Source organism: Hippopotamus amphibius, unplaced genomic scaffold (genome assembly GCF_030028045.1).
Source record: "Hippopotamus amphibius kiboko isolate mHipAmp2 unplaced genomic scaffold, mHipAmp2.hap2 H_1, whole genome shotgun sequence".
Classification (NCBI taxonomy): Eukaryota; Metazoa; Chordata; class Mammalia; order Artiodactyla; family Hippopotamidae; genus Hippopotamus; species Hippopotamus amphibius.
Window position 1 is genome coordinate 783009 of NW_026648280.1, and position 22503 is coordinate 805511.

General features: G+C 46.6%; 1 protein-coding gene across 1 annotated transcript; it reads right to left on the bottom strand.

Moving 5' to 3' along the window:
* Positions 1-3948: 3948 nt before the first annotated feature.
* Positions 3949-13650, bottom strand: ZIM2 (zinc finger imprinted 2). Its single transcript, XM_057719704.1, has 7 exons — positions 13272-13650; positions 11549-11652; positions 8378-8434; positions 7025-7151; positions 6739-6831; positions 5093-5273; positions 3949-4747 (listed from the first exon to the last, which is right to left on the bottom strand). Exons 1-7 carry the CDS (start codon positions 13648-13650, stop codon positions 3949-3951), a joined length of 1740 nt encoding a protein of 579 aa, XP_057575687.1.
* Between the last annotated feature and the right edge of the window lie 8853 nt (positions 13651-22503).

Genomic DNA, 22503 nt, shown 5'->3' on the forward strand with positions numbered 1-22503 from the left:
AAGTAACGGGCTGAGGTACCCACCATTGCAGTCAGCACAAGTTTAGCTTGTTAAATATGGAGGCAGTGGCTTGTGTATATTTCATATTTCCAAATAGTCCAGGGTGACAGGCAGAGTTAACTCCATATTGTCACCACTGCCATTCGTGGCATGAAAGAAACAACAGAACAAAGTCAAGTCTGATGCTCCCTGACTTTCTCAAGTTAAGGCCCCTTAAGAATCCCTGGCCCAGGGACTTCCCTGGTGGTCCAGTGGTTAAGAATTTTCGCTCCCAATGTAGGGGGCCCGGGTTGGATCCCTGGTTGGGGAACTAGATCCCACATGCCACAGCTAACAGCCTGTGTGCTACAATTAAGACCTGGTGCAGTCAAATAAAGAAATATTCAAAAAAAAAAGAATCTCTGGCCCAGGATCAACAAATGGCCCACACCAGACCCCTCAAGGAGTCTCCACCATTTCTTAATTCAAGTACCTGAAGACCAGGGTGAAGTAATGGAGAGAGGCACATAGAGAAAATCTAGATGAGGTAAGGAACTAAAGCAGCTGGACCGTGAAGAGTCCAGTGATGGTGAAAACTTTGAAAACTCACTGCCTGTGAATGGTGCAGTGGCTTAGAGAATGACTTTAAAAGGCTGGACCTTTCGGAAAAGGCAAAAGCCTGATGGGATATGATATAAAGTACACAAAACCACCTATGAGGTGTTCTTGCCAAAGAAGTTGAAGATGAATCTAATTAAGGCCCCAGAGTTTAGAGCTAACTTCCATTCACAGAAAATACAGAGAAAGGGACAAGCCTAAGGATACCACAGGAAGCAAACAGACACATTTAGAATGGGGGACATTCCACAGCACAACTGACCCAGTTTCTTCCAGTATTACTTGCATAATCACACAAAGCTTTAAAGAAAAAAAGAAATGACTGTCAGAACGATGGTTGCCAGGGCTGGAGGGAGGGAGAAACGGAGAGTTATTGTTTAATGGACACAGTTTGAGTTTTGCAAGATGAAAAAGTCCTGGGGATCTATTGCACAATAATGTGACTATAATTAACACTACTGAACTGTACACTTTAAAATGTTTGAGATGGTTAATTTTATGCTACGTGTTTTTTACCAGAATTAAAAATTTAAAAATTTAAAATTTAAAAATGAGTGCTTCTAAATTAAAAAACATTAAACTTGAATATAAGGAGCAGCAAGGCTGTTAGATATATTAAGAATTGGGTGGAGAGAGGAGGAAAATATACTTCTATATTATTCTTGAGGTCACACAAGACATTAAAAAGTGAGAGGAGACTGCTTTAGATTAAGAGAGACTCGAGATCAGACAACCAAATGCAATCGATATTTGGATCCAGACTCAAACAAGCCAACTGTAAAAGGACATCTTGGAAATGACTGGGAAAATCTGATTATGGTCTGGGTAAAATGCTTTGTTTGAGTTGATTTAAAATTTTCCTTTTTAGGTAGATGTATTTAAGTTTAAAAAAAATCGAGATGACACAATTGAAAGAAAGTGTGGTAAGCAAGTAACAATCCAGGTAGAATGTAGATTTAGCAAAAACAGTGAAGGAAGAAATGAAATGACAGATTGATAAGGGTGTGAGTAAACCTATGACCCTGGGAAAAGCAGCAGATTTCACAAGATAGTGATGACGTAGAAGCTTCCACAAAGGCATGGGGTTTTCCTGGAGGTGAGGGAGAGAAATTAAGCAGGGCGCAAAAGAAGTCTTCAAAAAAGAATGAGATTTGGTTGAAAAGGCACAGAAGCCAACTTGAAAGGACTCCCAGGGGCCAGAGCTGGAACAATCTGAACAAAATAAATAATGGCAGTGTTGAATTACAGCCCATAGGATAAAATAAACATCCATGAATCCATACCTATACAAATAAATTACTGAATAAATACGAGGGTGAGTCAAAAATTATCCGCACTCCAGTTATATTAAAACTTTGTAAATTCTACAGCCAGAGAGCAGATAATTACTGACTCACCTTCATAAATAGGGAGGACAACTCTTCCTCACAGGAGAATTCTAATTACTAAATGTAGGAGTGAGGAAAATAAAAAATCACCATTACAATACTATAGAGTAAAAATGGCTGTAGGTAGACACATTTGCTAGATGCTAGAATTTAGTACGTAAAAGTGTGAGGAGAAACTAGTTACTTGCATGGTCTCAAAGTTTCTCCCGCAAGACATTTATTAATTACAAAGATAAACAAATAAAGGTGAATTAACACCATCAACAATAAGACATATTGACATATGTCCCTTTGCGGTAGTGGTGGTAGGATCAGAAACCAATTTATAGTGAGTTAGGGGGTGGCCTGTGCTAAGAAAATAGGGCCAGCCGATGAGGACTATTTCATCAAGAACTTGGGGAATGAAGAAGAGGGGTTGTGTGGCTTGCGCTCATTTGGCTGGTGTAGGTTCTAACGAGTCATGTCTTTAATTTCAAGACTTTGGAGCCACACATCATAGATCAACCTCAAAAATGGCAGGATGAGAAAAAGCAGGTCAATGAATAACAACAGCAACAACCCACCCTTCCAGGCAAGGAGTCAAGTTCCAAGACACCAGGTCCAACTGATTCCCATGTGTTTGTATCCAACCACCATCTAAATCAGTGATGGAAAACCTTTACATTATAGCAATATGGTATGAAAGAGATTTTTAGTGCAATCTGGGGCTTATACTTTTAAAGAGTGAAGTATGCTCAGCTTAGAATTAGGATTTCAGGTGAAGCTGGCTGTGCTGATGATGCCAGAGCCCAAGAAAAGCAGAAATACTATTTTCAAACAGGATTTTCTAAAAGGAAGGAGAAGGGGAAAAATAAAGGAAAACACGAAAGCCCAAACCCTCAAACAACTACAGAAAACTACAAAAAAAATCTTACTTGATCAGTAGCAGATTTACGACCTACAAGACCAATCATAAGAAAGTCTTTAGCAAAAATACCCTTCCTTGATCAGTGTCTCAAAAATTCATCTCTAAATCCTAAATTGTAAGAGAAATGGCTATCAGAGCTTCACCTTAAAAAAGCTTTCTGAACTCCTCACACTACAAGTGTCCCCATCTGATTTAGTGTGAAATAATGCTGGGGTTACTAAAAAGGAAGATGGCTGCAGTCAGTACAGTATTGTACCTTTTCTTCAGAGAGGATATGGCAGGAATAAAACAAACCTGGGTTGAGCATCAAGTTATAAAACAAATATCTCATGGAATCTGGAATCTCAAAAACCAAACCTAACCAAATCAAATCGAACTATACCGGGGTTCAGTTCTTGCCCCATCACTTACAACCCAGGTCAAATCAAATGACAACTTGGAATTTCAAGTTTGTTATTATCTGTAAAAATGAAATAAATATCCTCATACTAGGTACAATGCAGCATTCCTTAAAAGATCAAATACTACATTTGGCAATGTTTTGTAAATTATGAAGTACTATGTAAACACATTACCAATTACTTCAGCTTTGTAGATGAATCAGTACAGGTACACCTCAAAATCTTACCATGCCCTCTGCTGTATATCGCATGTGGTAAAGATACTGTATGTAAACTCTTCTGTAAAAATTCAGACAACAGAGTTCCTGCCTGGAGCCCAAGTGCCAGTCACAATTTTTTTGTCGGGATCGCAAAATCAAGGTTCTCCATTCTATGGACACCACCAATGAAGGGCAAAATCTATTAGCTTCTTTCCTTTGCAACAAAAAATATTCTTTGTAAGGTTTTTTGCCTCCGTGACTGACACATGTGTTGACTCCCCTTTTGCAAAAAGACTGTTCTACCCTCTTGCAGTCATTAACTCACACCATGATGAATTTTCAAGCTGTTAACGGCGGGGAAGGCTGGTGGAAGACCTTCTCACAGTCAGAGCACCCAAAGGGTCTCTCTCCAGAGGAGAGCCAAAGATGTTGAGAAGGTCCTGACTGAAGGTTTTTCAATAGTAACTGCACTCAATGGGTTTCTCTCGAGAATGGAGTTGATAGTGCTGAGTGAGGTAGGAGGGTAGGCTGAAACACTTCCCACATAGCTGACACTGGTAAGGCCTCTCCTGAGCATGAATTCTGTAGTGCTGAATGAGATGTGAAGTCCGACTGAAGGCTTTGCCGCAGTCACAACACTGACAGGCTCTCTCTCCGACATAGTCATGTTTCCGCTGATATCGAATTAAATGTATCTTGTTGCGGGGCAACCCAGGTGGAAGGGCTTTTGCTCCTTCGTGAGCTCTGAGATGTTGAAAAAGATGCACATCCCGGGTAAAAGCTTTGCCGCACTGGAAACATTCATAGTAGCGCTCCTGATTCTGAGTTCTTTGGCGGCCATCAATATTTGCACGCTGGGTGAAGGACTTTCCACCTTCACTGCATCCCGGGGACTTCTTGACTGAATGAGTCTTCTGATGTCTGGTGAGGTGTGGCATGAGGTAGAAGGCTTCTCCGCACTGCTTACATTCAAAGGGTTTCTTCCCAGTATGGACCTGCTCATGTCTCTCCCGGGCTGACTTGGTACTAAAGGTTCTCTCACAAAATTTACACTTCTGTCTCTTCTCTTGGAGGAAAGGCCTACGGTCCGCCGGCTGGGGACTGGTGCAAATTCCAGGACTAGTGCGTTCCTGGGGCTCCTTCCCTAGAAGACCCTCTGATTGTTTAGTAAGATCTGAGCTGCTCACAAACGGATCACTGTCGTGGCTTCTTTCCTGAGCAAGGGTCTTGGGACCACTCATTTTTACAGGACTCGCAAACGGATCACTGTCATGGCTTCTTTCCTGAGCAAGGGTCTTGGGACCACTCATTTTTACAGGACTCGCAAACAGATCACTGTCGTGGTTTCTTTCCTGAGCAAGGATCTTGGGGCCGCTCATTTTTACAGGACTCGCAAACAGATCACTGTCGTGGCTACTTTCCTGAGCAAGGGTCTTGGGGCCACTCATTTTTACAGGACTCGCAAATGGATCACTGTCATGGTTTCTTTCCTGAGCAAGGGTCTTGGGGCCGCTCATTTTTACAGGACTCGCAAATGGATCACTGTCATGGCTTCTTTCCTGAGCAAGGGTCTTGAGGCCGCTCATTTTTACAGGACTCAAACATTTCTCCTGGTTGACCTGGTGCAAATCCAGTGGGTCATCAGGAGAAGCCTCTCCCACGTAGACACACCAGAAGTTACCTACCTCCAAATCCTCTCTTCCTTCTCCTGATGACGATTTTCCTATAGGCAGGCTTTGCTCTGGAATTGGATCTTTGGTTTCAGGTTTTTTCTCGCAATCTAGAAGAAATGTAAAAGTTCCTCTACTATTCTCACTCAGAGAGACACATCATTATAGTAGAAACAGAAGAAAGAGACCGGACATCGCAGAACAGTTCTTAAAGATGTTTGAGAGTTTTCTGGAAACTTAAGGAGAGAATGGGAGAAGGATGGAAAGGACAGTAAGCAAGGAAGGGTGAGGATGAGGCAGAAAAGAGACCATCCAGGAGGACTGGACACTGACAAAGATGCCAGAGACACAGGCAGGAGAACGAGAAGGAAGCCAGAGGAGGCGCTGGGACTGGGGTTTGTCTGCATTTCCCAGACCATGCTTGGTAGATCACTTCTATTCTGAGGAACTAACAGCTGTGGCCATAAGAGGGTTCCATTGTCAAGTCAATTCGGGAGACACCGTAGAATGCAAGTGAAGCAGCTTTCACTCCTGTAGGACTCTTCAGACCCTTTAATCGGCATCTCAAATCCCAAAGCGGGGAAGTACAGTATGTAGCATTTTTCTAACTGATCTCATCATGAAACACTTTATTTTTTTAAAGAATGCCTATTACCATAGTTCTGCAGGACACTGGGGAAATGCTGGAGTAAACAGATCAACAACCTCTCGCTCAGAATAAAGCAAAAGGATTCTAACTCTTCTCTGGACTCCAAAGCTCTCATCTTACTCCACTCCCTTCAATTCACCATTTATTAAACGCCTATTTCTAGCAAAGCATTATCCAACCAGATGGCCATGATAAGTCTGTAAAAAGGACTTTAATCAGGCTATAAATGACCACAGGAAAATATGCGGCAATTTATTCCACTTAGGAACCGGAGAAGCTCAATGGAGGGGATGGCACTAGGGTTCAGTAAGCAGTGAAGGGGGTGGCATGCTTATTAAACATCCTGAGCAAAGACACTGAACTGTGAAAGCCCACAGTCCTGAGGAGCCAGCAACACAGGCTTCTACTTCGAATATCTGTGAGAGATGAGGCTGGGTGTGAATTTTAGGCCAGATTGGGACAGATTTAAATGTTTTGCTAAAAGTCTGGATTTTCTTTTGAGGGTGTTCAGAAACTGGTCAAAAGTTTGTGCTTTATAAAGGCAACTCCCTGAGTGGGGCTGGAAAGAGGAGTGGTACCACACCAAGGTTTTTTGCTTGTCTCAGTCAGTTAAAGAGGAAGGACCTCTGATCTCCAGGTACCAGGGGAAAGGCATGAATGAATGCAGGGGTTGGGACACTAGAGAAAAGGGCAACTGGCCTCCCTGGAGCTGGGCAGGAGAGGCACTCATGCTGCAGGAAGATGAGCTTCAGAGAGGAGAGGAAAGGAAGTACTGACGGCCCATGCTGTGGCAAAGACGCATGAACCCTTGAGGTAGCAGCACCTACCAGCCTTCTCCCCGAGCTGCGTGGGCTTTGGAGAACAGCTCCTGGGCCCCTCCTGCCTGACTGGGGTCATCTTCCCACAATTCCTGTCTCACTACTCACCTTGACATGTCACTGTACTGCCGTCTTTCTCCACCGCACGTGACTCCTCCCCTTCCAGCTGTGCGATAAGGTCGGGTTTAGGGAACTGGTACCCTGTGCAAGAAGGAGACTCGTAACTTGGGGGCTCTGTCCTGTACCCACAGGAACTCCCAGTCTGGGTTCTAAAGACTGTGGGGTAATAAGGAAAATGCAAGTACACAGAAGAAAAATAAAGCCTGTTTCCAACAATTTTGCCACCAGGGACACATGGCAATGTCTGGAGACAATTTTGGTCATCACAGCTTACCTAGGGAGACCAGATTGCTATAATTTTCCAGCATCACTTCCCGGTAGAGTTTCCTCTGAGAAGGACTGAGGTAGGTTAATTCCTCTGGACTGAAGTCCACAGCCACATCCTTGAAAGTCACCAACTCCTAAAATACCAAGGCACACTCCTAAATGATCGAAATCCAGGAATTACCCCAAGGAGGGGGAATGGTGCCTGATGAGAGGGGACTGACCATGAAGCAGACGTTCAGACCAGCAGAAAGCTTCTAATCCAAGCGTTCTAATCCAGAGGCTACAGGGACCTAGAAACATACCTTTCTTTGTCTTATAGTCTGAGAGAAGTGAGAACATTTCTGAGACAGTTCCTGCTGCTAATTTCTACAGATTTGGGTTGGAGGAGAAAGATCCTTTTATGTTACTTTATAAATAAAGAAAAAAATGCAAATAATTAAAAGCTAAGCAGTATACCTCAGCCTCAGGAATCAGAGACAGTTTGGTTTAAATTCTGGCTCTGGTTCTTTCTTACAAGCTTTGTGAGTGTGGACAGGTTAAGCCTCAGTGACTCATCCGTAAAACACAAAGAGCTCATAGATATGAAGAGGTATTCAATCTTATCAATAAACAAGAAAATGCATTTCAAAATGACAAAGTATGATTTTATACTCATGTGACTGACAAAAATTAAGAAGTCTGACAATATCAAATATTGTCTATAGAGTGTGGACCCTTGGGACCTCTTATAAGATGCTAAGGGAAATGTAAATTGGTAAACCACTTTGGACCCAGAAATTCTATTCCTAGGTATATTTGCTCATGTGTACTTGGAGACAGATATGTTCATAACATCTGTCTCACAACATCCAAAATCTGGAAAAGACCCAAACATTCATTTGTAGTAGAAGAGATAAATATAGTATAGTCATACTGTGAAATAATATTCCAGCAAAACTAATTAACTACAGTTACATGCAACAATCTTGGTAACCAAAGGGTGAATTTAAAGAGCAGATATTAGAAGACTACATAAGACTATGATGCCCGTTTCACTAATACACATCTTTTGTGTTTTCATGGAAACATTATGCAAATCAGTGAACCTCTGACTTAAACTAGAGGCATGTATTGGCTGCCCAGCTCCTACAGAGGGGTTTATTTGGCTCACGTGTGTTTTTAAATTCCTTCTTCAAAATTCACATTAGTTGCCAATGCCAAAAAATTTGTATATTTCATATTATTAACTGGATTATTGGCTTCTCTTTAAAAATAAGATCTGGGCCCACATTCTCACATGGCATCATCCGCTGACGCTGAGTCACAGCTGCCCCTCAGATGGGGCAGGTGCCCCCTAGTTTGTCATAATCCACCCACTCACATATATTAGCTCAGCTGCCCCTGTGCGTATCTTCACTTGGGATCCTTGACACGGACACTGCAGGGACAGAGGGCTACTCTCAGGAACAGATCAGCTGGAACAGTGTTTCTCACCTTTCTTTCCCTTATCTCTCCCCAAAGAAGCATTTTTCAACAATTGTTTTCCTAATCGTCAACCCCCCCCCATGAATTTTTCTCTGTTTCTAAAGGAAGTGCAGCATATTAATTTCTTACAGGTTTCAAAATGTGATTTAACAAGAACGTTAAGTAGCAAATTAAAAAAAAAAACCTCACAATAGTATCATGTCCCTATAACAGATGCCATTTATTTCATACATAAAAAGGAGCATAATAGTAGTACAAACCGCATGAGGGTTGTTTTGACTAAGACAAAAGTGGAGATAAAATGGAATACTAGAGAGATAGGATTAAGATGGCAGAGTAGGAGGACATCCGCTCACTCCCTCTTGCAAGAGCACCAGAATTACAACTAACTACTGAACAATCATTGACAGAAAGACACTGGAACTCACCAAAAAAGACACCCCACATCCAGAGACAAAGGAGAAGCCGCAATGAGATGGCAGGAGGGGTGCAATCACGTTAAAATCAAATCCCATAAATGCTGGGTGGGTGACTCACAAACTGGAGAACAGTTATACCACAGAAGTCCACCCACTAAAGTGAGGGTTCTGAGCCCCACATCAGGCTTCCCAACCTGGGAGTCCAGCAACGGGAGGAGGAATCCCCAGAGAATCAGACTCTGAAAGCCAGCGGTATCTGATTGTAGGACCTCCACAGGACTGGGGGAAACAGAGACTCCACTCTTGGAGGGCACACAAGAAAGTGTGCTCACCAGGACCAAGGGGGAAGGAGCAGTGACCCCATAGGAGACTGGACCAGACCTACGTGCTGGTGTTGGGGGGTTGCCTGCAGAGGTGGGGGGGGCGGCTGTGGCTCACTGAGGAGACAGGGGCACTGGCGGCAGGGGTTCTGGGAAGTGCTCATTGGCGTGAGCCCTCCCAGAGTCTGCCATTAGCCCCACCAAAGAGCCTGTGGGCTCCAGCACTAGGTGGCCTCAGGCCAAACAACCAACAAGGTGGGAACACAGACCCACCCATTAGCACACAAGCAGATTAAAGTTTTACTGAGCTCCACCCACCAAATCAGATTAAAGCTTTACTGAGCTCCACCCACCCAGCCCTACCCACCATTCGTCCCTCCCATCAGGAAGCACACAGGAGGCTCCTAGATAGCTTCCTCCACAAGAGGGCAGACAGCAGTATCAAGCAGTATCAGCAGTATTTCATCTTGTGGAACTGAAAACCACAGCCAAAGAAAGATAGAGAAAATGAAAAAGCAGAGGACTTTGTACCAGATGAAGGGACAGGATCAAACCCCCGAAAAACAACTAAATGAAGAGAAGATAGGCACCCTTCCAGAAAAAGAATTCAGAATAATGATGGTGAAGATGATTCAGGACTTTGAAAAAAAGACTGGATACAAAGATCCAAAAGTTTACCAAAGACCTAGAAGAATTAAAGAGCAAACAAACAGAAATATGTAACACAATAACTGAAATGAAAAATACACTAGGAGGAACCAATAGCAGATTCACTGAGGCAGAAGGGCGAATAAGTGACCTGGAAGACAGAATGGTGATCATCACGGATGCAGAAAAGAATAAAGAAAAAAGAATGAAAAGAACTGAAGACAGCCTAAGAGACCTCTGGGACAATGTTAAACACACCAACATGCGCATTATAGAGGTCCCAGAAGGAGACGAGAGAGAGAGAAAAGACCTGAGAAAATATTGGAAGAGATTATAGTTGAAAACTTCCCTCACGTGGGAAAGGAAATAGCTACGCAAGTCCAGGAAGCACAGAGAGTCCCAGGCAGGATAAATCCAAGGAGAAACACGCCAAGACATATATTAGTCAAGCTGACAAAAATGAAAGACAGAGAAAAGTTATTAAAAGCAACAAGGGAAAAACAACAAATAACATCCAAGGGAACTCCCATAAGGTTAACAGCTGATTTCTCAGTAGAAACTCTGCAAGCCAGAAGGGAGTGGCATGATATATTTCAAGTGATGAAAGGGAAGAACCTACAACCAAGAATACTCTACCCAGCAAGGATCTCATTCAGATTCAATGGAGAAATCAAAAGCTTTACAGACAAGCAAAAGCTAAGAGAATTCAGCACCACCAAACCAGCCCTACAACAAATGCTAAAGGAACTTCTCTAAGCGGGAAACATAAGAGAAGAAAAGGACCTACAAAAGCAACAACAAAACAATTAAGAAAATGGTAATAGGAACATACATATTGACAATTACCTTGAATGTAAATGGACTAAATGCACCAACCAGAAGACACAGACTGGCTGAATGGATACAAAAACAAGACCCATATATATGCTGTCTCCAAGAGACCCACTTCAGACCTAGGGACACATACAGACGGAAAGTGAGGGGATGGAAAAAGATATTCCATGCAAATGAAAATCAAAAGAAAGCTGGAGTAGCAATATTCATATCAGATAAAATAGACTTTAAAATAAAAAATGTCACAAGAGACAAGAAAGAACATTACATAAAGATCAAGGGATCCATCCAAGAAGAGGAGATAACAATTATAAATATATATGCACCCAATATAGGAGCACCTCAATACATAAGGCAAATGCTAACAACTATGAAAGAGGAAATGCAAGGCAGAAATAGAGACACAGGTGTAGAGAACAAACACATGGACACCAAGTGGGGAAAGCGGGGAGGGCTGGGGGGGAATGAATTGGAAGATTGGGACACCAAATTGTACACTCTAAATATATGCTGTTTATTGTCTGTTAACTGTATCTCAATAAAAGTTCCTTAAAAAAAAGAAAAAAAATGGAATACTAAACAATGAAAAATTAATTCAAGAAAAGAGGGACCACGCTAAATATACAGTATGTGGGGTGGTGATAAGTGTGACAGAGAAAAATAAAGCAGGGAAGGAGAATACAAAGAAAATCTTTGATACAGAAGCCAGGAAAAGGCTCAGTTAGGTAATGTTTACATAAAGACTGACGAATTGGGGATGTGGTTTAATCAGATAGGGAAGGTCTGGAAATCAGGAAGGTGAGGTCCCTATATTGGAGAACTAAGTCAGAAGAAAGCCCGACTCACCTGAGATCTAGCAGATGGCAAACTGTCAGACACCTCTGTGTCCTTCTTTTGATGTTCTTCATTGTTTCTCTTTTCTACAAGGACTGAGTCCCGAGATGGGAAACCTAGAAGAGAGAAGGAATGAGCATGGAATTGAGTCCAGCCTGGCAACACCCACAGGCACAGAGTAGCCTGTCACCCCCATGCCACCCTGTCCTGCCAGGGGAGGCAGCAGCAGTCCTGGACTTCCTATGACAAGAGAAAGACCATAGAAATCATTTCTCAGCTCAATATGGCAAGTTCCAGAAATGAGTTCTGGTTATCTTCCACCTCTAAACCCTTCCATTGCTTCTCAGTGCCTTCCAAATAAAGCAGAAGTTCCTCTTTATTTGTATCAGTGGTCCTAGCCTCACCGTCATTCAGAGTCACCAGGAAACCTGTTTCTCAATTTTAACATTGAAAATAATGATAATACCTCTAAGGGTTCCTGTAAGGACTAAACATTACATATGTAAAGCACACAGCATGCATTTTTTAAAAAATGACAACTGTTATTACTAAGCTCTTCCTACATCTTTTCATTCACTGATCTAGAAGACAACCACCACCTTCCCTACAGAAACCTGAACCTTAGAGGCTTTCCTTGTCTGTAGTCTCTTTCCAAGTGTACCCTTCATTAATCTGTAATTTCTTTCTCACATCCTAGCGAGCTCTTTCCTTTCCCCTGAATTCCAGCTCCATCAAAGGCTGTGCCTTAAGCCAAGTTTAAAACCTCTGTGGGACAATATCCCCTATGTCCACTGGAGGCAGTGTAACACCATGATTAAGAGCACAGATGCATGAGCCAGCCACCCAGTTGAATCCTGACTGCCAATTACTAATTGTGTGACCACCGGCAAGTCATTCAACCTTTTTGAGCCTCTTGTCTCCTCATTTATGGAAGGAGGGTAATACCTATCTCAAGGGCTATTAAGAGAAGTAAATGAATACTATAAAATACCCAGAATATAGTACATTTTAAGTGTCCAACATGTTTACTATTAGCATCTTCAAAATTCTTTTAAGTAATGCAGGTGCACAGAACTGGACTAATCAGAATCCTTAATTCATGACATATCAGCATTCAGCCACGCATGACCCTCATGCTTATTTCAAATTTACTGATTTATATTTTTAAATTAACCCATCCCACTGGTCCACACCCTAGTCTCGTTCCCTTGCCTTTCTCTTTGTCTCTCTCTGTATATATCCAAATAATATTTTGTTTCTAGTATCATTTTACTCAAAGGACGATTAGGAGTGATCAGCTTTCTTCTCTTGTTAATGAAATGCCATTAGTTCCAATCTAGTAACTTGAGTTTCTAAGAGACCAGTCAAATTTTGACAGAAGTTAAATTTCTAGGCCTCATATCTCCTACATTTTACGGCTTCTTCTTTTTTTTTTTTTTGGCTATGTGTTGTTTTGTGCTGACACTAAAATTTAGGTTCAATAAGAAATGTGGAGGGGAGGGGAAACAAAGCTGGAGAGAGGAAGTACTTCCAGAGAAATAATAAATATTAAAAGCAAAAGCCAAACCCCTCATTTCTTTCATTTCACATAAGATTAGGCAGATTAGATTGGATTATAAAATTCATTCATTCATTCATTCATTCAACAAAGTTTTATTCGGCTCCCTACTGCATGCCAGGCATACAGCAAGTGTTCAATAAACGCAAACAGCCAGTTGCCTCCTTCCTCTCTCACCTCTCTCCCCACACACTTGGGTCAAGTCTGCCACCAGGTTTCCTGCTTCCTCGCTGTTCTTGGGCTGTTTTGACCTCACCCATTTCTGGACCTCCTCTGGCAGGGTATTCAGAAGCTGCTCCAGCATCAGCTGCTCCATCAGCGGCTCCTTGGTGCGGGTCTCTGGCTGCAGCCATCGCCAGCAGAGCGCCTGGATCTGGCTCACAGCTTGGTGAGGCCCAGTCACTGACAGGTACTGAAAATGTCTAAACTTTTGGTGAGGAACTTTCAGAGCCCCTGGGTTTCTTACGGGGATGGTTTCTGGATTTTTTTCTTGATCACGTAGATGAATGAGCTGGGGATTCCTCACGATATCTAAAACCTCTGTCATGTGCTGCATCTTTACAGCTTGGCCCTTCAAAGGATGGAGATACTCTAAAAGGCAGGCTGCTTCAGAACACACTGTTGTAGAAGAGGGTGTGCAGAATTGTATCAGATGAATAAAGGATTCAGAAACTTCAGGACCTGTAGAAATTACACAAGAGAGACTCACATATGGCTTGCACAGTAAGGACTGCACAGCAGAGGTTATTTGAAGCAAAGGAAGTTAGGTCATTTCACACAAATGCCTAAATGAATATTCACACAGATTTGCACATCTACGGACAGGATGCTGCCTCAGTCACAGTACCAGGTCTAGAAGAGCCACAGGCACAGGCTAGAAAAATTTCAGAAATGGCACCAAAGGGAAAAGAGACTTGAACCCCAAACCACAATGAAATGAACTAATTGGTGAATCACAGCATACAAATCAGAAAGAAAAAGGCAAACAAGACAAAAGCAAGGACTTCCCTGGTGGCGCAGTGGTTAAGAATCTGCCTGCCAATGCAGGGGACACAGGTTCAATCCCTGGTCCAGGAAGATCCCATGTGCCATGGAGCAACTAAGCCTGTGCACCCAACTACTGAACCTGGGCTCTAGAGCCCACAAGCCACAACTACTGAGCCCGTGTGCCCTAGAACCCATGTGCCACAACTACTGAGCCCATGTGCCGCAACTGCTGAATCCCGCATGCTCTAGGGCCCTCGTGCCACAACTACTACACTTAGACCCTGTGCTCCGCAACAAGAGAAGCCACCGCACTGAGAAGCCCAAGCACCACAGCAAAGAGTAGCCCCCCACTCACCACAACTAGGGAAAGCCCACACACAGCAACAAAGACCCAATGCAGCCAAAAATAAATAAATTTAAAAAGAAAAAAAAAGGTTAAAAGATTTGAGCAGGTACTACACTAAAGAAGACAGCTAAATGGCCAGTAAATATATGAAACAGGGCTCAACTTCATTAATTATCAGAGAAATATGAATTAAAAGCACAATGAGATATCACTACACACCCTCCAGAATGTTCAAAATGAAAAGCTCAGGTGACAGTAAGTGTTTGAGAGGAGACAGAGCCACAGTAGAATGGTATATTCATAACAGTGGAATTATAAACAGAACTGAGAATATGGATGCATCTTGCTATTGATTAAAAGAAAAAAGGCTCAAAAAAAGTCCACATTGTATGAGTCCATTTATATAAAGGTCAAGAATAAGCAAAACAAATCTAAGATGTTATCAGTCAGAATGGTAGTTACAGCTGGGACTGCGATGGGGGGGCAGTGGTAATGACTGGGAGAGGACAACATAGGTTTCTGAAAAGCTGGTAATGTTCTATTTTCTGAATTTAGGAGCTCATGACATGGACAGAGTGTGTTTATTTTGTGAAAACAGCTATATACTAATGGTTTCTGCCTTTTTCGTATTACACGTGACTAAAAAAATTTTTAGCTGTTATAGTTGTAGGGAGACATCTAGGTTGTAATATTAAGTGAAAAAGCAGAAAACAAACTTGAATATAGAATATATACTTTGCCATATAAAGCAGAGGGAAAAAAAACTGGAAAGTAAACCAAAATACTGCAAGGGGGATTATCTATGAGCAGTGAGATTACAAATTATTTTCACTGGTGTTTTTATACTTTCTCCCTCAAAACTACTTCCTAATTTCAAATGTCCTACAATGAACCTTCTGTCTTCTACGATCAGGAAAATAAAAAATAGTTTTCTTCTATAAAAGCTGCATTCACTCTATGAAAGCACAAACAAAATTGCCACTTGGGGGAAACATTTCTTCTTTTTTCTTTTTTTCTCCCCATTAAAAAATGTACACCTGTGATTTCTATGACAAACAGTTCTTCTGTCTGAAGGCATTTTTATTTTTCATTATTATAAATCATAATGCATGAACACTACTGAAACTAAGTATTTGTCCACATCTCTGATATTTCCCTTCTAGGACAGATTCCTAAAAGTGAAATTATCTGGACAAAAAGTATGAACTTTTAAAAAAGTTCTTAAAACAATCAGCCAAATTTTCCTCCCAAAGGCTTCCACCAATTTTTTCTTCCCATCTCAATATATAAGATTACTTACCTACCTTGCAAGTCAACAGAGCCAGTTTCAAGGGCGTGCAACCAGTGCAGTCACACAGAGCCTCAGAAAGGCCTCAAGCTTAATTTAAAGCTCCCTTGTTGCTATCTTGAGACTTTCCATATTTTAAACAAGGGGCCCCACATTTTCATTTTGCACTAGACCCTGCAAATTATGTAACTAGTTCTGCCAGCCAAGAAAATTATCACTCCCCAAAATCTGTTGCCAATAAGACAAATGAAAGATATATTTTATTCTTTAATTTTGCATTTCCTTTGCTTAATAATAGAGCTTACTATATTATTTTTTTTCAGATCTATTGGCCAGTTACACATGGCTCCTGTCCTTTGCCTCTTCCGCCAGGGTGTCCCTACTGCTGACTGGTAAAGGCTCTATACATTCACTCTTTGAACAATTTGCTTAAAAAAAAATTCTGACCATGCCATACTTTTTCTTTAGTCTTCATTCATAAAGAAATTCAAATTTATTTAGAATTTTAATATTTCAAAGTCCAATTTATCACTATCCATTCAGAGATCAGTTAAATATTCAAATACATTTTCTTATTTATTTAAACATTTCATTTTAATTCTTTAGCTGGAATTTAGGAAAAGATATGAGAAGAGTATAATTTCTTCTAAAAACTTTCCCACCTACCACCAATTATTAAATTTGCTATTGCTTCCTTCTTGGGACATATGAGGCTCCCCGAATTGAATTTCTAGGTCTGCAGCCTCCAGGGAAGGATCCTGAGAAAGGAGTAGTGGAAATGACTGTGAAATCCTACCAGCCTGCCTCTCGAGACTAGCCAGGTCCAAAGTTAGCGCAGAAAGTCACAATCCTTTCTCCTGGTCCAGAGAGGGAAAGTAAGACCTTGAAAAGTCAAGGCCCTCCAAGCCACAGGTATTGAAAAGAAGCTCATGGCTCTGTCTCTTCAGAGGGCACTCTCAGCATCCATCCTTTCTCTTTTTCATAAATCCTTAATTCTGCTTCCCTTAAATACTTATCTTTTGGATCTCAGTCTTATCCTAATCCTACATCTCTTATCCATGTTTTAACCACATACCTCACTAGTTCTTGGCACATTTTTTTTTTCCTTTCTAACATTTTTTTTACTCATTTTTATCTTTTAATTCTTGATACCAATAAAACCATCTGGGCAAAAGGCTCTCTTATGTCAACCAATTAATGACTTTGTTCAGTGCTTTGTAATGTTCATTGGTCTACTCAGGTTTTCTACTATTTGAATCTAATTTTTAAAAAATACTTTTCTACTCAAGAGGGAGGGGATATGGGGATATATGTATAAATATAGCTCATTCACTTTGCTGTACAGCAGAAACTAACACAACATTGTAAAGCAATTATACTCCAATAAAGATCTGAAAAAAAATTTTTTCCCAGGAAAATCATCCATTTCCTTGAAGTTGAAATATATTAACACATGACTGAGAATATTAAATCTCCTAGTTACACAACTTTATCCTTTCTAATCAATGATGTTACCTTATTCCTAGCTTGTCTTTTGTTATTGCTATTGTTTTTTTCATTATTGCCACTTTTTTCCCTCTCATCCCAAGTACCAGCTGCTAGTTCCAATGCTATTCTTTGTTTTCGCATGTATTAATTTCACTTATCTTTATTATTCTCCTACTCCTGGTTTCTTTAGAGTTTTATCAGTTTGTGGGGCTCTGGGAACCTCCTGAAACAAAGGCCTAATTTATTTCATTTTTTTCTTGAATACTGAAAGCTGTTAATTTTGGTTATATATCAAAATTTAGATGTCACCACTCATTTTAATTGTTTTAAGAACTCATAATTGCACTTCTAATTTCTCCATTGACCAAAAAGTTCCTTATAAGAATATAATTTCACCCCCACTTTAAACATTCATTATTAAATGTTTACTTGACACATGGGAAGTAAATGCTTTCTGTATTTTGGAACATCAGCCATCTCCACAGAATGATGTGAAAACCTGGGTAATTAGTAGCACCGTTCTAAATTTACCTTTTCTCATCTGTGAAAATAAGGGAAAAAAAGAAAGACCTTTCTCATGCTGCTGTGAGATTTAAATAAAGCGGGAGCTGAAAACCACGAGGCATACCATTCTGAAGAATTAATTTTTAAATCTACTATTAAGAAAAATGCTTTATAGTAAGACAAAAACAGACGTATTATGTAACAATGCAGAAATATTATGTTTTGAAACAAAGCAGGGCAAGTAAGTTTCCTGAAAGGAGAAAGGTAGTATTTATACTTTCTATCCTTTCTACCCAAATAGCCCCTTCTACCTCGCTCCCTCGCCCGCCCCCCATCCCCCACCCCCCAGGCGCCGCACCTCGTTCTCCCGGGGAAGCATGTTAGAAAGCAGTGACAAAAGCAGCTAATACGTTAAATGCTTTAAAAAAGAAAAGACAAGAAAAAAGAAAAGAAAGGAAAAAAGAAAGAAAAAAGCTCAAGAGTTCGTCTAAAAATGTACGAGTGGTGGTAGGTCGCTTGATTTCAGAGTAGGGAAGAACTTCCAGAGAAAAGGGGATGAGAAGAAGGTGGAGATCAAGAGACCCCAGGTGTGCAGAGGCTGTGGTGGGAGGAGGAAGCAGGGACTGAAGGGAGCAAACAGAAGAGAGGTGCTGAGGCAAGAGAAAGGGAGCAAAGCAAGGCAGGGCAGCGTGCAGGGCTAGAGCAGAGGAGGGGTGGGGCAAGCTAAAGCGGAAGAGCAGAGAGGAGCTGCCTGCCTGGGGAAGCGGGAGTGTGCCGGGCAGGGGGCAGGCACACCGAAAGGAGAGGCAGGACGGAGGAGAGGGAGGGGTCCGGAGCCAGGACCGAGGGGAAGGATACAGAGAGGAGGGGTGGGACAGACGTGATGGAGAAGGTGGGACAGGGCTGAGGGAGGAGGAGGCCTGCGGCCAGGGCAAGGAACACAGAGACGAGGGGTGGGACTCAGAGAGGGAGCGCAGGAAGGAGGGGCAGGGGCCAAGGCAGAGGGGACAGGCACAGAGCGGGACTGAGGCAGAGCAGCAGAAGCGGGGACGGTGCGCAGGTAGAGGGAAGGCAAGGGACTGGGAGAGGAGCGGTGGGCCCAGAGCAAGGGGGGAAACGGAGAGGAGGGGTGGGACAGAGGTAGAGGGGGAGCCAAACGAAGAGCTGAGGTAGATAAAGGGGCTGGAGGTGGGGGACGGGCAGGGACAGGGCAGAGGAGCGGGGCCTGGAGGCGCGAGGTGGGGGCTGAAGGGGGCGGGGCCTGGATGCGGAGTGGGGGGCCTACGTGGGGGGGGAAGTGACAGGGAGTGCTCCTCGAAAGGGAGGGCGGGGGTCCTCAAGGGGGAAGGACGGTGTTCTGGGGGGAAGGGCCGGGGTGGGTCCTTGAGAAGGAAAGCAGGGGTCTTGGAGGGGGAGGGCTATGGGGTACTCGAAGGGGAGGGCACGGGTCTTCCAAGGGGAAGGACAATGTTCTGGGGGGAAGGGCGGGTGGGGAAGGCCCGAAGGGGGAAGGAGGGGGACCCCCAAGGGGGAAAGAGGGTGTTCTAGGGGGGAGGGTCAGGGTGGGGTCCCTGAAGAGGAAGGCTGGGAGGAGCCCTCGAAGGGGGGCGGGGCCTCTAGGGGGCAGGAGGGTGTTCTGGGGGGAAGGGGGGGTCCTCGAGGGGGAGGGCAGGAGTCCCTGAGGAGGAAGGCGGGTGTTCAGGGGGGAAGGGGGGGTCCTCGAGGGGGAGGGCAGGAGTCCCTGAGGAGGAAGGCGGGTGTTCTGGGGGGAAGGGGGGGTCCTCGAGGGGGAGGGCAGGAGTCCCTGAGGAGGAAGGCGGGTGTTCAGGGGGGAAGGGGGGGTCCTCGAGGGGGAGGGCAGGAGTCCCTGAGGAGGAAGGCGGGTGTTCAGGGGGGAAGGGGGGGTCCTCGAGGGGGAGGGCAGGAGTCCCTGAGGAGGAAGGCGGGTGTTCTGGGGGGAAGGGGGCGTCCTCGAGGGGGAGGGCAGGAGTCCCTGAGGAGGAAGGCGGGTGTTCTGGGGGGAAGGGGGGGTCCTCGAGGGGGAGGGCAGGAGTCCCTGAGGAGGAAGGTGGGAGTTCTGGGGGGAAGGGGGCGTCCTCGAGGGGGAGGGCAGGAGTCCCTGAGGAGGAAGGCGGGTGTTCTGGGGGGAAGGGGGGGTCCTCGAGGGGGAGGGCAGGGGTCCCTGAGGAGGAAGGCGGGAGTTCTGGGGGGAAGGGGGGGTCCTCGAGGGGGAGGGCAGGAGTCCCTGAGGAGGAAGGCGGGAGTTCTGGGGGGAAGGGGGCGTCCTCGAGGGGGAGGGCAGGAGTCCCTGAGGAGGAAGGCGGGAGTTCTGGGGGGAAGGGGGGGTCCTCGAGGGGGAGGGCAGGAGTCCCTGAGGAGGAAGGCGGGAGTTCTGGGGGGAAGGGGGGGTCCTCGAGGGGGAGGGCAGGAGTCCCTGAGGAGGAAGGCGGGTGTTCTGGGGGGAAGGGGGGGTCCTCGAGGGGGAGGGCAGGAGTCCCTGAGGAGGAAGGCGGGTGTTCTGGGGGGAAGGGGGGGTCCTCGAGGGGGAGGGCAGGAGTCCCTGAGGAGGAAGGCGGGAGTTCTGGGGGGAAGGGGGGGTCCTCGAGGGGGAGGGCAGGAGTCCCTGAGGAGGAAGGCGGGTGTTCTGGGGGGAAGGGGCGTCCTCGAGGGGGAGGGCAGGAGTCCCTGAGGAGGAAGGCGGGAGTTCTGGGGGAAGGGGGGGTCCTCGAGGGGGAGGGCAGGAGTCCCTGAGGAGGAAGGCGGGTGTTCTGGGGGGAAGGGGCGTCCTCGAGGGGGAGGGCAGGAGTCCCTGAGGAGGAAGGCGGGAGTTCTGGGGGGAAGGGGGGGTCCTCGAGGGGGAGGGCAGGAGTCCCTGAGGAGGAAGGCGGGTGTTCTGGGGGGAAGGGGCGTCCTCGAGGGGGAGGGCAGGAGTCCCTGAGGAGGAAGGCGGGAGTTCTGGGGGGAAGGGGGGGTCCTCGAGGGGGAGGGCAGGAGTCCCTGAGGAGGAAGGCGGGTGTTCTGGGGGGAAGGGGCGTCCTCGAGGGGGAGGGCAGGAGTCCCTGAGGAGGAAGGCGGGAGTTCTGGGGGGAAGGGGGGGTCCTCGAGGGGGAGGGCAGGAGTCCCTGAGGAGGAAGGCGGGTGTTCTGGGGGGAAGGGGCGTCCTCGAGGGGGAGGGCAGGAGTCCCTGAGGAGGAAGGCGGGAGTTCTGGGGGGAAGGGGGGGTCCTCGAGGGGGAGGGCAGGAGTCCCTGAGGAGGAAGGCGGGTGTTCTGGGGGGAAGGGGGGGTCCTCGAGGGGGAGGGCAGGAGTCCCTGAGGAGGAAGGCGGGTGTTCTGGGGGGAAGGGGGGGTCCTCGAGGGGGAGGGCAGGAGTCCTCGAGGGGGAAGGCGGGAGTTCTGGGGGGAAGGGGGGGTCCTCGAGGGGGAGGGCAGGAGTCCCTGAGGAGGAAGGCGGGTGTTCTGGGGGGGGGAAGGGGGGGTCCTCGAGGGGGAGGGCAGGAGTCCCTGAGGAGGAAGGCGGGTGTTCTGGGGGGAAGGGGGGTCCTCGAGGGGGAGGGCAGGAGTCCCTGAGGAGGAAGGCGGGTGTTCTGGGGGGGGGAAGGGGGGGTCCTCGAGGGGGAGGGCAGGAGTCCCTGAGGAGGAAGGCGGGTGTTCTGGGGGGAAGGGGGGTCCTCGAGGGGGAGGGCAGGAGTCCCTGAGGAGGAAGGCGGGTGTTCTGGGGGGGGGAAGGGGGGGTCCTCGAGGGGGAGGGCAGGAGTCCCTGAGGAGGAAGGCGGGTGTTCTGGGGGGAAGGGGGGGTCCTCGAGGGGGAGGGCAGGAGTCCCTGAGGAGGAAGGCGGGTGTTCTGGGGGGAAGGGGGGTCCTCGAGGGGGAGGGCAGGAGTCCCTGAGGAGGAAGGCGGGTGTTCTGGGGGGGGGAAGGGGGGGTCCTCGAGGGGGAGGGCAGGAGTCCCTGAGGAGGAAGGCGGGTGTTCTGGGGGGAAGGGGGGGTCCTCGAGGGGGAGGGCAGGAGTCCCTGAGGAGGAAGGCGGGTGTTCTGGGGGGAAGGGGGGTCCTCGAGGGGGAGGGCAGGAGTCCCTGAGGAGGAAGGCGGGTGTTCTGGGGGGGGGAAGGGGGGGTCCTCGAGGGGGAGGGCAGGAGTCCCTGAGGAGGAAGGCGGGTGTTCTGGGGGGAAGGGGGGGTCCTCGAGGGGGAGGGCAGGAGTCCCTGAGGAGGAAGGCGGGTGTTCTGGGGGGGAAGGGGGGGTCCTCGAGGGGGAGGGCAGGAGTCCCTGAGGAGGAAGGCGGGTGTTCTGGGGGGGAAGGGGGGGTCCTCGAGGGGGAGGGCAGGAGTCCCTGAGGAGGAAGGCGGGTGTTCTGGGGGGGAGGGGGCGTCCTCGAGGGGGAGGGCAGGGGTCCCTGAGGAGGAAGGCGGGAGTTCTGGGGGGAAGGGGGCGTCCTCGAGGGGGAGGGCAGGGGTCCCTGAGGAGGAAGGCGGGAGTTCTGGGGGGAAGGGGGCGTCCTCGAGGGGGAGGGCAGGGGTCCCTGAGGAGGAAGGCGGGTGTTCTGGGGGGAAGGGGGGGTCCTCGAGGTGGAGGGCAGGAGTCCCTGAGGAGGAAGGCGGGTGTTCTGGGGGGAAGGGGGCGTCCTCGAGGGGGAGGGCAGGAGTCCCTGAGGAGGAAGGCGGGAGTTCTGGGGGGAAGGGGGGGTCCTCGAGGGGGAGGGCAGGAGTCCCTGAGGAGGAAGGCGGGAGTTCTGGGGGGAAGGGGGGGTCCTCGAGGGGGAGGGCAGGAGTCCCTGAGGAGGAAGGCGGGTGTTCTG